The 12,103-nt window shown below is 34.3% G+C and overlaps 1 protein-coding gene across 1 annotated transcript in view; it reads right to left on the bottom strand.

The window, feature by feature from the left end:
- Nucleotides 1-101: 101 nt before the first annotated feature.
- The window catches only part of LOC106878020 (coiled-coil domain-containing protein 186), a 146,152-nt gene continuing 134,150 nt past the window's right edge, over nucleotides 102-12,103 (bottom strand). Inside the window, exons 18-20 of the mRNA XM_052973031.1 lie at nucleotides 3,827-3,868; nucleotides 3,061-3,210; nucleotides 102-1,410 (exon numbers count right to left, since the gene is read on the bottom strand). Of these exons, the coding sequence (XP_052828991.1) occupies nucleotides 1,327-1,410; nucleotides 3,061-3,210; nucleotides 3,827-3,868 (276 nt within the window). The 3' untranslated portion in view covers nucleotides 102-1,326. The remainder of the gene's footprint in view (nucleotides 1,411-3,060; nucleotides 3,211-3,826; nucleotides 3,869-12,103) is intronic.

Below are 12,103 nucleotides of genomic sequence, written 5' to 3'. Positions count from 1 at the left end.
GAAGCACTATGCAATTTTTAAAACTTGAAGGATTTCTTGTATGGACAAGATATGTTCAGGCATTGTTCAGAAAATAAATGAATAAATATGTCTACACAGGATCAGTTTTCCATTTTTTTCTTTCCTTTTTTTTTTTATTTGCTTTTTTTTGTTTGTTTTTCTAAATCAGTGCCAAAGTCTGAAAGCAGTAATTCAGAAGAGTTTCGATTGTTGTTCACAACCAACAAATGCACAAAAAGAGTTCTTTTGACTGCTCTAAAATTATTTATTTAAAATCATTATGTATATGTGTGTGTATATATATATATATATATATATATATATATATACACACACACACATACATATGTACCCATATACATATGTGTATACATATATATATACTTATATATACATACACACACACATATCCATCCATTTATATATATATAGTTATACACACAAACACATGCACATATATAGCTATACATCCACACACACATATATACATAGCTATACCCACACATACCTGCATGTCTGTGTGCATGCATCCAATATGTGTGTGTGCGTATGTGTCTATATATATATAAATTTATGCATACTCCTAAATATATATATTCACGTACATTATATATAAAGAGAGAGGATCCATGTAAATGAAAGTATTTTTTATAAAAATAAGATGAGTTTATGCAATCTTGATGAACAATATATTTTTTTGGTTTTAGCAAATTCTAATGGTTTGCAAAAAGAACTTTCAAAGTAGATTTTGAAGTTTGAATATATAAACTCAACCGATTTTCGTTTTTCTTCTTTTCACTGACTCATGATGCACACATGTATATGTTCATTTACAGAAAATCATAGAGAAACACACACAGCTTCACAGTCATCCAGTGTTTGCATTCTATATAATTATATGTACAGAAACATGTGTGTTATATACTTCTTTAGTGAATTCATATTTGTGAAGAATATAGGAGATCTTGCTGAAAAATTCACACACTAATTTGTATGTGCACTCACACACAAACACACACACCGGCATGCATGTACACAAACAGACACACACACACAAATATATACTGTGAAAATAATGCAAGATTATAAGGAAGTAGTTACTTTAACAGAAGATAGGATTTTGTGGCTATTGTTTAGTTGGTATGTCAAATTTTTTGGAAACCATAATCCCGTGTTCTTCTAATGTTCCTCATACCTCCAAAAAGTATTTTCCTCGTACCGATGTATATGTTTGTGTGTATGTGTGTGTAGCTTCATTCCATGAATTTTTTTTTTCGCTTGTTTTAGATGATATGATAAACACCTTGTTATTTTTTTTTAAAGATGTCACTGGCTCTGTTGTTCAAGCTGCAGTTTTCGATTCTCTCGTGAGAGACGAGATATTTCCTTACCCAGTGTATCAAGGCTGTCCTGTGGAGAGAAAGAGAGAGACAGATAAAAGTAATTATTGCAGAAAAATTAAAAATAGATTTTCTTTTTATTGTGATTATTTAGCTTTTAATTGTTTTAGCCATTGGACTGAAGCCATGCTGGAGCACCACCTTGGATAGTTTAGTCAAAGAAATCAGCCCAATACTTATTCTGTTGGTCTCTTTTGTCAGACTGCTAAGTTACAAGGATGTAAACAAACCAACACCAGTTATTGAACAGTAGCAGTAGACAAATGGTATGATGATTGCCACTTCTTTACAGAAGAACATTAGAAGATTTTGTAGAAATCCATAATAGATTCACTGCTGCTATCAAGAGTAGGAGCATAAACAGAGATAACAGTCATAAAACGATTACATGATAGGAGAGCTTGAAGATACATAATCCTATCACTGAAACCATTAGATTGCTCTATTTTGTGAGTTAACTCAGTACGAATGGCAAAGCCAACACCTCCTACTCATTTTTCGCTCTTTGGTTTACCCTTCCAAAAGAAAGTGTATCTAACACCTGTTTCTGTCAATTGATCTTTATTACTCAACCAAGTTTCAGAGAGTGCAGCAATGGCGATGCCAACTCCTTGGCTATTATGCCAGTTCGCTGTTCAGAGTTACTTGACCCTTCATGATCAAGAAATGTCCTGACATTCCATCCACCTACCCATAATCTATATTTCTTGCTTGCATGTTTTATCTTTGTATTCCTCCTGCTGTAGTGAACAGCTGTCAGCTGCAGGTTGCTGACCAGCTTGATGGTAGAACAGACATTTGTTTGGGTCATCCTTTTCTAGACCTTTCCCAGGTTTCTGGGGTGAGCAGTGCTACCCTAGAGAGGGCTGCTCAGATGCTCTGCTGCTGTTCTTTCAACAATGCAGTGACATTATATGGGCCCTGAGCTACCCACGTGCAGATTCGTGACTATGCGCTCCCAGCCTGTTAAGCCTGCACATGCCACCACTATTCTATCGCGATGGGACTTGAAGAGATATCTGTACATTTAAATATCAACGCCACACACTTGTACAACATGTATAGCACCCAATCCTCCCCCAAAATCTGATATCCAAGGCAAGATGACTGGGTGATTATGGAGGTTGCATGTTTTATTATCCTGGAGGTAACCTCTCCAGTGGTTTTATATCAGAGTGTCCTTCTCCCAGTCTTGCTAACAAAAAAGGGAGGGGGGATCCATTCATTTATCATGATCACCTGCAGAATGTGATATATTTTATGTTATTCTACAATATTTCATGCAATATATTTGGCATGATATATTGTTGGAAGGATATTTGGCTAATTAACACAGGAATTTTTGTTACATTAAATTGAAGCAGTACAAAACATCTTTAAGGCTAAATTAAAATCTGGCATCTGAAGAAACTGGTGATGGTTTGTACCAGTAACAATAAGTCAATAGAAGAGTTCATGCAAGAGTTCAAGAATTTCAATATTTTCCTCTCTCACAGTAACTGAACTTATGAAAAGGTGTTAGAAACATAAATTTGGAGAGGAAGAAACTCTAAGAGAAAGCAAAATATTTCAGTAAAAATGTATCCTGACAAGCACAAAACAAAAGAATTCATTAATGTAGCTTTGTTTTCCTTATAATTTTTTATAAACTGGATCTTACCTTCAAAGTAATATTTTTCAAAAGTGTATCTTCCAAGACACACTGTAATTTTTTGTTGATTTCTAATGATAAATCTAGTGTCATAGACTGGTCTGCTGGCTGTGAGTTATACAAAGAAGCCATGATGCCACCTTTCCTTGAGAGGATAGCCTGCAAGAGAAGGATAAGTATGCTGGTACTAATTCAACAAAGAGAAGTGATAAGAAAAGAGTTAATGAGACAAAAATAGTAAAAGAGAGAGATAGAAAAGAAGGCAATTTGTAAATATTAAAAAATAAGAAAATGTGAGAAAAAAGCAACCAGAAATTCTTGACCAATGTAAAAGCCACCTTATAAATGATTTTGAGACATGGAAATAATGCTATGTTAAGTAAGAATTGATAATTGGTAGTGGTAAATAAAAAGCAAAGAGGAAAATCAGTTTTGAAAGCAAGCATGCACAAAGAACACAGTTAAAAGTTGACTAGGAGAGTTATGAAAGCAGAAGCATGCATAAAATCATTTTCCCTAAACCATTAATTAGATTTTACTTCTTGTAATTCTGAAAGAAACATGAGGTTTAAAAGCCAGAAGAATTAGATCAACAAAGCCTGGTTAATTTCTTTTATTCCAAATGGGAAAAAAATATCTGACCTGATACAAATCAAAAATATTAATTCCAGATATGAGATAAAGAGAAAGGTATAAGTAATATGTTGTAGAGAGTGCTAGGAGGCAAAATCTGTGAATATTTCAAGGTCTAGAGAATAGAAGGGAGCTGACAAACCTTCAGTTGTGATACTTGGTCATAAAATCGATTCTGAGAGGGCTACAGGAAGAAAAATACAAAGTATCATAGCAGTAAGAAAATATCTGCCTTCAAGATGAGACAAGTGACAGAAAGCTAACTGAGAGTTATGAATGTTTGTTTAGTTTACTTTCAGAGGAATTCTACTTCTGAAACAAAATAACACTTACAATGAGTATATTATTTTATTATTTATGTATCAACTTCTGCCAAGCAGGTCAAGTTATAACCTCTTTATACTTTTTATTAGGTGTGAAACCTTGAAAAAGTTATAGCTCCTATGTATATCAATAAATATTAGCCAGATAAGTGTTTAATGAAAGATTGAGAAATGATAAGACACAAGAGAAATACACTTGAAAGAGCAAATGTAAAACTATCAGAAAACTCAGCAACTGAATGATCAATATACATCAAGAAAAACCAATATCTATAAACCATTTTCACCAACAGTAGTGCACTGTCTTCTTACTAATGTCACATTAGTTCTCTTTGGACAACTCATTAACATCTCACTGTCTTATGCAATCATATGACACAAATTAAAGAAAATATGACTAAGTAAGGGCGATAAGATTGTTAAAAGATTTGAGAACCTTCAAAATGTGAGAAGAAATCATGAAAATGATGAAGGAAAATAGAGCAGATGAAAACTCTGCTAGTTCCCAAGATTTCCTAATCAAAACATAAACTGGTTGATTATTAGGGAACGACCCAAGTTTTTAATAAGAACAGACGTATGAAATCCTTTGGATTACTAGAATACTGCTGATAATCCATCCTTATGTACTTTACACAGAACATCTAGCACATCTCTCAAAACTAAACCCATGAAAAATCTTGACAGCATCATTCTACACTCTGAGTTCAAATCCTACCAAGAATGAGTTTGCCTTTCATCATTTAGATACAATAACTAAATACCAGTGACATGCTAAAGTCAAACCAACATTATACTCTGGATTTTCCTATATTAGCTTTGTTCTCTGTTAACCCTTTAGTATTCAGATTTCTTTGTCAAATGTATTGCTTATTTATTCACACTGTTTTGAAATAAGCACACATTATCCTGTAGCTTCAAGATTTCAATAGTGTGTTTGTATATTTTAAGAATGACAGTGTAGTATAGGTGTGAGAAGTTGGATCTGGTCAGTTTTAACATTAAGCATGTTGAATATTTGAGCCGGATTAAATGCTAGAGTTAAAGAATCAGTCTCAGACTCAGTAAATCTTTCTCATAAACTCTGTGTGTTTTTTGCATTTGATTTTCTTTTATTCTTTTACTTGTTTCAGTCATTTGACTACGACCAAGCTGGAGCACTGCCTTTAGTCAAACGAATCAACCCCAGGACTTATTCTTTGTAAGCCTAGTACTTATTCTATTGGTCTCTTGTCAAACCGCTAAGTTATGGGGACGTAAACACACCAACATCTGTTGTCAAGCGATGGTGGGGGGACAAACACAGAGACACAAACATATACATATAGACATACGACGGGCTTCTTTCAGTTTCTGTCAACCAAATCCATTCACAAGGCTTTGGTTGGACTGAGGCTATAGTAGAAGATACTTGCCCAAGGTACCACACAGTGGAATTGATGCTTCTTTTAATGACTGGATAATTCCTAAAATTCTGATATTTACAAGAACTACTAAGAGAAAGTGTTTTCTAAGTGAATGTTTTACATAATACTTTTTACTTCTGAACTAGGAATTAGAATTGGTAGCCATTTCTGAATTTGGCAAATAAATTGAAGCAAGAAGAGTTAATTTTTTTGTCAAAAGTTACAAGACAATACCAGTAGCATGGTTCAATTTAACATTGCATCGTAATGACTTGATCACAGAAAGTGACAACATTATCATAATTTTTAATCTGTTATCACATATCCAAGCATTTAATAATATTGGCTTTCTCTTTTCAAAGGAGATCATTAGAGAGAAATACCTAATTGGAACTAAATCTATTTTTCTATGACTCAACATTTAGGTAAATTATATCATTAACCAATAAGAATAATATTAATATGAATTATATTTGAACAGTTTGTGTTCAATCAAGGCAAAGACACCAAAAGAAAGTAGCTTTTTTTTTTATAGACATTAATGATAAAGTTACTTGAGTAAGTTTCTTAGCCTTATGTACATTAAGTAAACAAATATACTTCTCAAAATAACAATCTCAAGAAACTCATACATCAAATTCAACACAAAGAAACATTTGAATTCCCTAAAATATAAGGAATCAACAGCTTTGAATTAAACAAGACTTTAGTTAATAATGGGCTTTTCTTCAATAGATACATTAACATAAAATCTAGGAAGTTCATGCATTCTAAGATAAAACAGCCAACTTACCAGCAAAACAAAAGAAGCCTGTGGTCAACAAAGATTATCAACAAAAATCATGCTATATTCTAAAGAAACTTTCAATGCAAAACACAACATGCAGGAATCACAAGGACCAAATAATAATATATTTTGATCAGGCCAATCTAATTTTCCTAGGAGAGATGTACAATCAATTGAATCAGCCTTCGATATATTACTTGTACCTATTTTATCAAACCTAAGTAGAAGAAAAGCAAAATTAACTTTGGTATGACTTGAACTCCAGGTGTAAAAGAATGGAACTAGATATATTAGAGCGGTAAGTCAAGTACTCTACATTTCCAACAACTTAAAAATATATTTAATACAAAATAAAAATGCTGAGTTAAAATTTTAACTAACTTAACATAAAGACACTAAGAAGTTGACAAATATGCTACCAGTGACTAATGTAATAAACATATTGGTTCAAAATTTAAAAAAATGAAAGTTGGCTTTAATCTTGCAATAATTACAGTGTTCACACATTTTACTCAAACACTAACATTAAAGAGACAAAATACAACATAAAAATAAATCAATGGAAATATATCATAAACAGACAGGCATCATCAAAGACAAATAATACGCGAATAAAAAAAAATAAAAAATTCAAAGAATTTTCCAACTCACACTCTTACATAACTCACTAAACAATATCTTAGTCTATAGTTCAAGATACAAAAAATGTAAAGTACCTACAATAACAAAAGCTTAAATAACAGAATATATATTTTAGGATTGATCAGTACCACAAAATATACATGGAGAATAAAATCAAATAAATATATCCAACACTAGAGTTGGCAGGTATTATTTTGAAATAAACAGAGTGAAGAAAAAATTTCAGTGAATATGACAGACTTTACTATCTTATTTACATATTGTTGGACTAACAAGCGTTTATAACTACAGAAGATCATAAACCTTCTCTAAAATTTTAGCAACTAACATCCCCAAGGGCAATACAATCAATAATGTAAAGGCAATGAACTAAACAGCAAAAACAGAAGTTATTTGAAAAATAAATAAATAAATAAATAAAAACCTGAAATTACGTAAGGGCAAAAAAAAAAAAAAATGAAGTGCTTGCTATAATAAAATAAAATAAAAGAGAAGAAAGGGGAGAAGAAATGACAAACCACACTGGAAATAACATATAATCTCACATAGTTTCCAAATTAACCTAGAAAAATGTCAAGATGAACCTGCTTCAAATCCACTGCAGTATTTACTTCAAAGGAATGCAAACGTTTTGATACAGCAATAACAATTTTGTTATAAAATATTTTAGATGTTTAAGACAGAAAGAGAATGGGAGAGGATTATTTAGAGCTACACTTTGCTGAGCATGATATCTGTTGTATTGTATTTTTGACACAAGACACTGAGCTTCAGTGGTTTTTGGTTTATTTCTTTTTTATAATACTATCTTATCTTTTACTTGTTTTAGTCATTAGACAGCAGCCTTGCTGGGGCACTGCTTTGAAGAATTTTTAGTCAAATGAACTGAGCCCAGTACTTGTTTATTTTTTTAAGCCTGATATTTAATCTATTAGGCTCTTTTGCCAAACCACTAAGTGACAGGGATGTAAACACACCAACACCAGTTGTCAAGCAGTGCTGGGGGACAAACACAGACATGCATACACACACACAAACATAGATGTTCTGTTAGAACAAACTATACTGAGGTAGATACTATGAGAAAAATTCTTATATTGGCTTTTGGTGCAAAATGCACTCTTAATTCCTGCCACCTCCAGCACTGAAACCATAGATTATCCACATTTAAGTGGGGATAAATATAACTTTTGGTCCACAGATGTGCTGTTTCCTACCTTGATTTATTATATTAAAACAACACTGCCTTCCACGCCTCAAAACTAATTGCTTAACATCTCTGTAAAGGTCCAAACAATATACTGATTTCTCATCTCATTCCTCGTTCCACATCTCACACACACCTTTCAGGCTTTCTGTTAATTACTTTGTCCAAATCTCAACCTAAAATTGTCTAAGTTTAATACCAACCATATCAATATCACTAGTCACAGTGCGTCTCCTTTTAACTAACCCATTGCAAAAGATAAACAGTTAATATTTTCACTCTAATCACTTAGTGGAGAACTATAAAAATCAGCAATGAAAGAAGAAATTTGTATTGTGATGAAACTAAAAAATTCCAAGGAAGACACAAAAATTTCCAGCAAAGAAACAAATGAATTTGTGTTCCATTCTCAGTTCTATTGTATAAATATTTATCTTCCTTTTTTTACTCTTCAAAAATGAACGTTGGTGACATGCAAACATAACAGTGCTGATAAAGGAGACAAAATTATTGCAACAACAGAAACAAGCATGCATATATGTACATTATCAGTCGGACACATTTGCATGTTGTTTATTCGTGTGTGCGCGCGTGTACATATATATTATCTGATGAAATGGATGTCCTACACACCCATGACAGTTTAAATCACATGGCACTGAATCAAACTATTATTAAAAATATATGCAGTTCCTATCAAATGAATGCCACTTTCTTTCATTTGTCCACTCATTCAGTCATTTACACACACACACACACACACACACACATATTTCCATTGCTAAATTCATGTTGTTCTGTGCACATAAGGACAAGGCAACAGGTTAAATAATTTGGCACCATCAAAACAACCCTCAGGAAAAACAGAAAAGTGTGACCCAAAGCAATTCCACCACACATATATATAACATATCTATTACTTTTTACTTGTCTCAGTCACTGGACTTTGGCCATGCTGGAGAACTACCTTGAAGAGTTTCTAGTTGAACAAGGCAACTACAGTACTTATTTTTTGAAGTCTGGTATTTACAAAACTGCCTGATGTTATGGGAGAAGACACTTGCACAAGTTGCCATGTAAAGAGATAAGCAGAAACCATGTGGCTGCAATGTGAGCTTCTCAATCACAGCCATGCCTGAGCCTATACATATATACATACATGCATTATACTGCATACACTCGAATAAAAGTCGATCTCATGTAAAAGTTAACACCCTATTTTAGGCCAAAAAGTTGGGATTTTTCCATAGACCCCGTATAAAAGTTGGCCCTAGTATTTCATGAACAACAGGACAACATTTGTGGGTTAAGATACCGTATTATCTTGTACGTAGAAATAACACTGTTACAAAATTGTGTGGCTACCCTACTATAGCCTGCTCTATAGGGGGAATACCATTTAATAGCAAGCACTACACATCTGTTGATGGATGTTACATCATCATCACTAAAATGTATGCACCGGATATGCTGCAAGCTTACATACATCTTCAAGCACAATAAACACAAGCGCCAAACACTCATTGTTTACACGATGAGAAACGTGTTTCACAGATAGCACTATTGACGAACACTGGCAAATGCCACTGTCTGAATTCATACAAAGGCATGACTTTGGTAAGCCTAAAAACATTCAATTAATTGCTAGACCAGTGGTTCCCATGTGACCTTTATATTTTCCTCATCTCCATATACAATAAACACATATGTCATACACTCGTCTTTTTACATGGTGAGAAACATGTTTCATAGACAATACTATTGGCAAACAACAGCAAACACCACGACACATGACATCCCCAACTTTTTTTTTAAATTGAAAGTGTAAATATTTATAAGAGCTGCATAGTCTTGTTTATGGGTTTTGTTATTTACTAGGACATGTATTTTGATGCATAGAATGGGTAATATTACTGTAATTCATTGTGTTTTTGTTTTTATTCACTTAGAAATCAGTTGAGTTTCTGCTCCTGATACAGTACTTCGGATTCTAGCTTGAATTTCAGCCCCTCAAAAGTAGTATCCATGTAATAGTCGATCCCATAAATTTGACCTTAAATAATGGTCTAAAAAATTTGACTTTTACATGAGTATATATGGTGTCGTTCATCGTTTAACGTCCGCTTTCCATGCTAGCATGGGTTGCACGATTTGACTGAGGACTGGTGAAACCAGATGGCTACACCAGGCTCCAATCTGATTTGGCAGAGTTTCTTCAGCTGGATGCCCTTCCTAACGCCAACCACTCCGAGAATGTAGTGGGTGCTTTTACGTGCCACCGGCACGAAGGTCAGTCAGGCGGTACTGGCAACGGCCACGCTCAAAATGGTGTATTTTATGTGCCACCCATACAAGGGCCAGTCCAGGGGCACTGGCAATGATCTCGCTCGAAAGTCGATCTCATATATATTTGATAATGAAGTCAAACAAAATAGTGATATTTTGAAACCATATGACTTGATGCTAATACAAACTAGTTGGTATTGACTCCACTTATGTGGATACTCTAACAACAATTTGGAGTAATTTGTTGTATTTGACTCGAGTTGAAATCTCTGGTACTTTGTGGTACCATGCACTGCTTCTTAGCGCAACACAAAATATACACACACACACTTATGCATACATGTTTAGATGTTATATATATCATTTATCTTTTATTTCAGTCATTAGACTGCAGCCATGCTGGAGCACCACCATGAAGAAATTTTAGTAGAATTTATCGCCCACAGTACTTATTTTTTATAAGCCTGGTACTTATTCTATCAGTTGTTTTGCTGAACCACTAAGTTACGGAGATGTAAACACACCAGCATCGGTTGTCAAGTGGTGGTGGAGGGACTAAGATAGGCACAAAGATACACACACACACACATATATATATATATATATAAATATATACATGTATACAACAGGCTTCTTTCAGTTACTGTCTACTAAATCCACTTGGTTGGCCCAAGGCTATAGTAGAAGACACTTGCCCAAGGTTTCACACAGTGGAACTGAACCCTGGACCATGTGGTTGGGAAGCAAGCTTCTTACCACACAGCCAGACCTATGCCTATATTACATATATACTATATATAATCAACAACAGTATCATTTAACACTCATTTTTCCATACTTGCATGTAGGGTTATCTTAGAAACATTATAGGAATTCCAGCCAAATCAATGTACTGAGCTCTACAGAATATATTTATTAACAGTTGGCCACAGTATACATATATCAGAACTGGGTCATCTCTCTCTCTCTCTCTCTCTCTCTCTTTCAGACACCATGTCTCACTCCCATACAGCATTGCAGCTCTCACACAACTCCTATAGACCCTTCCTTTCATCTTCAATGAGAACCTTTTCCCATATAACAATGCTCCACATTCTCTGAACTGCACCCAGCCAAGTCTCGCGTTTGCTGTCACATCCACCCTATCTCCCAAATAACAAAACCCTCTCACCGTTTCCACCTCATCACATAACATCTCCACTCGTTCCACCAACCCTCTAGCTCCTTTCTCACATCTTCCACAAACAAACTCTCTTGCCAGTTTTGGGGTCACCTTCTTCATTTTCATACATCTACCATGAATCCATTTCTTACATCTCGTACACAACCAACACTGCATTTGCCATTACCCTCCTTCCACATACACCACATGGATCCACCTTACTAACACTTCTCCTTCCACCCTGCTCACAATCACCTTTGTTTTCCTGAAGTTTACCTTCAAACCGTTGCTTTCAAATGCCTCCTTCCATTTCAGTTTCCCTCTACAAATCCACTCACAAGGGTTCAGTCAGCCCAGGAGCTATGCCTAAAGTACCATGCAGTGGGACTGAACCTGAAACCATGTGGTTGGGGAGCAAACTTAACTGCGGACGTTAAACGATGATATATATATATATATATATATATAAAAATAACATAAATAAATAATATATAAATATATAATCTTTTCTACTCTAAGCAATTTTGGGGGGAGGGAGGGTCAGTCGATTAGATCGACCCCAATATGCAACTGGTACTTAATTCATCGACCCCCAAAAGGATGAAA

This window comes from Octopus bimaculoides, chromosome 14, assembly GCF_001194135.2.
Source record: "Octopus bimaculoides isolate UCB-OBI-ISO-001 chromosome 14, ASM119413v2, whole genome shotgun sequence".
Classification (NCBI taxonomy): domain Eukaryota; kingdom Metazoa; phylum Mollusca; class Cephalopoda; order Octopoda; family Octopodidae; genus Octopus; species Octopus bimaculoides.
Note: the sequence above shows the minus strand (reverse complement) of the source record. Positions and strands in the feature narration are given on the sequence as shown.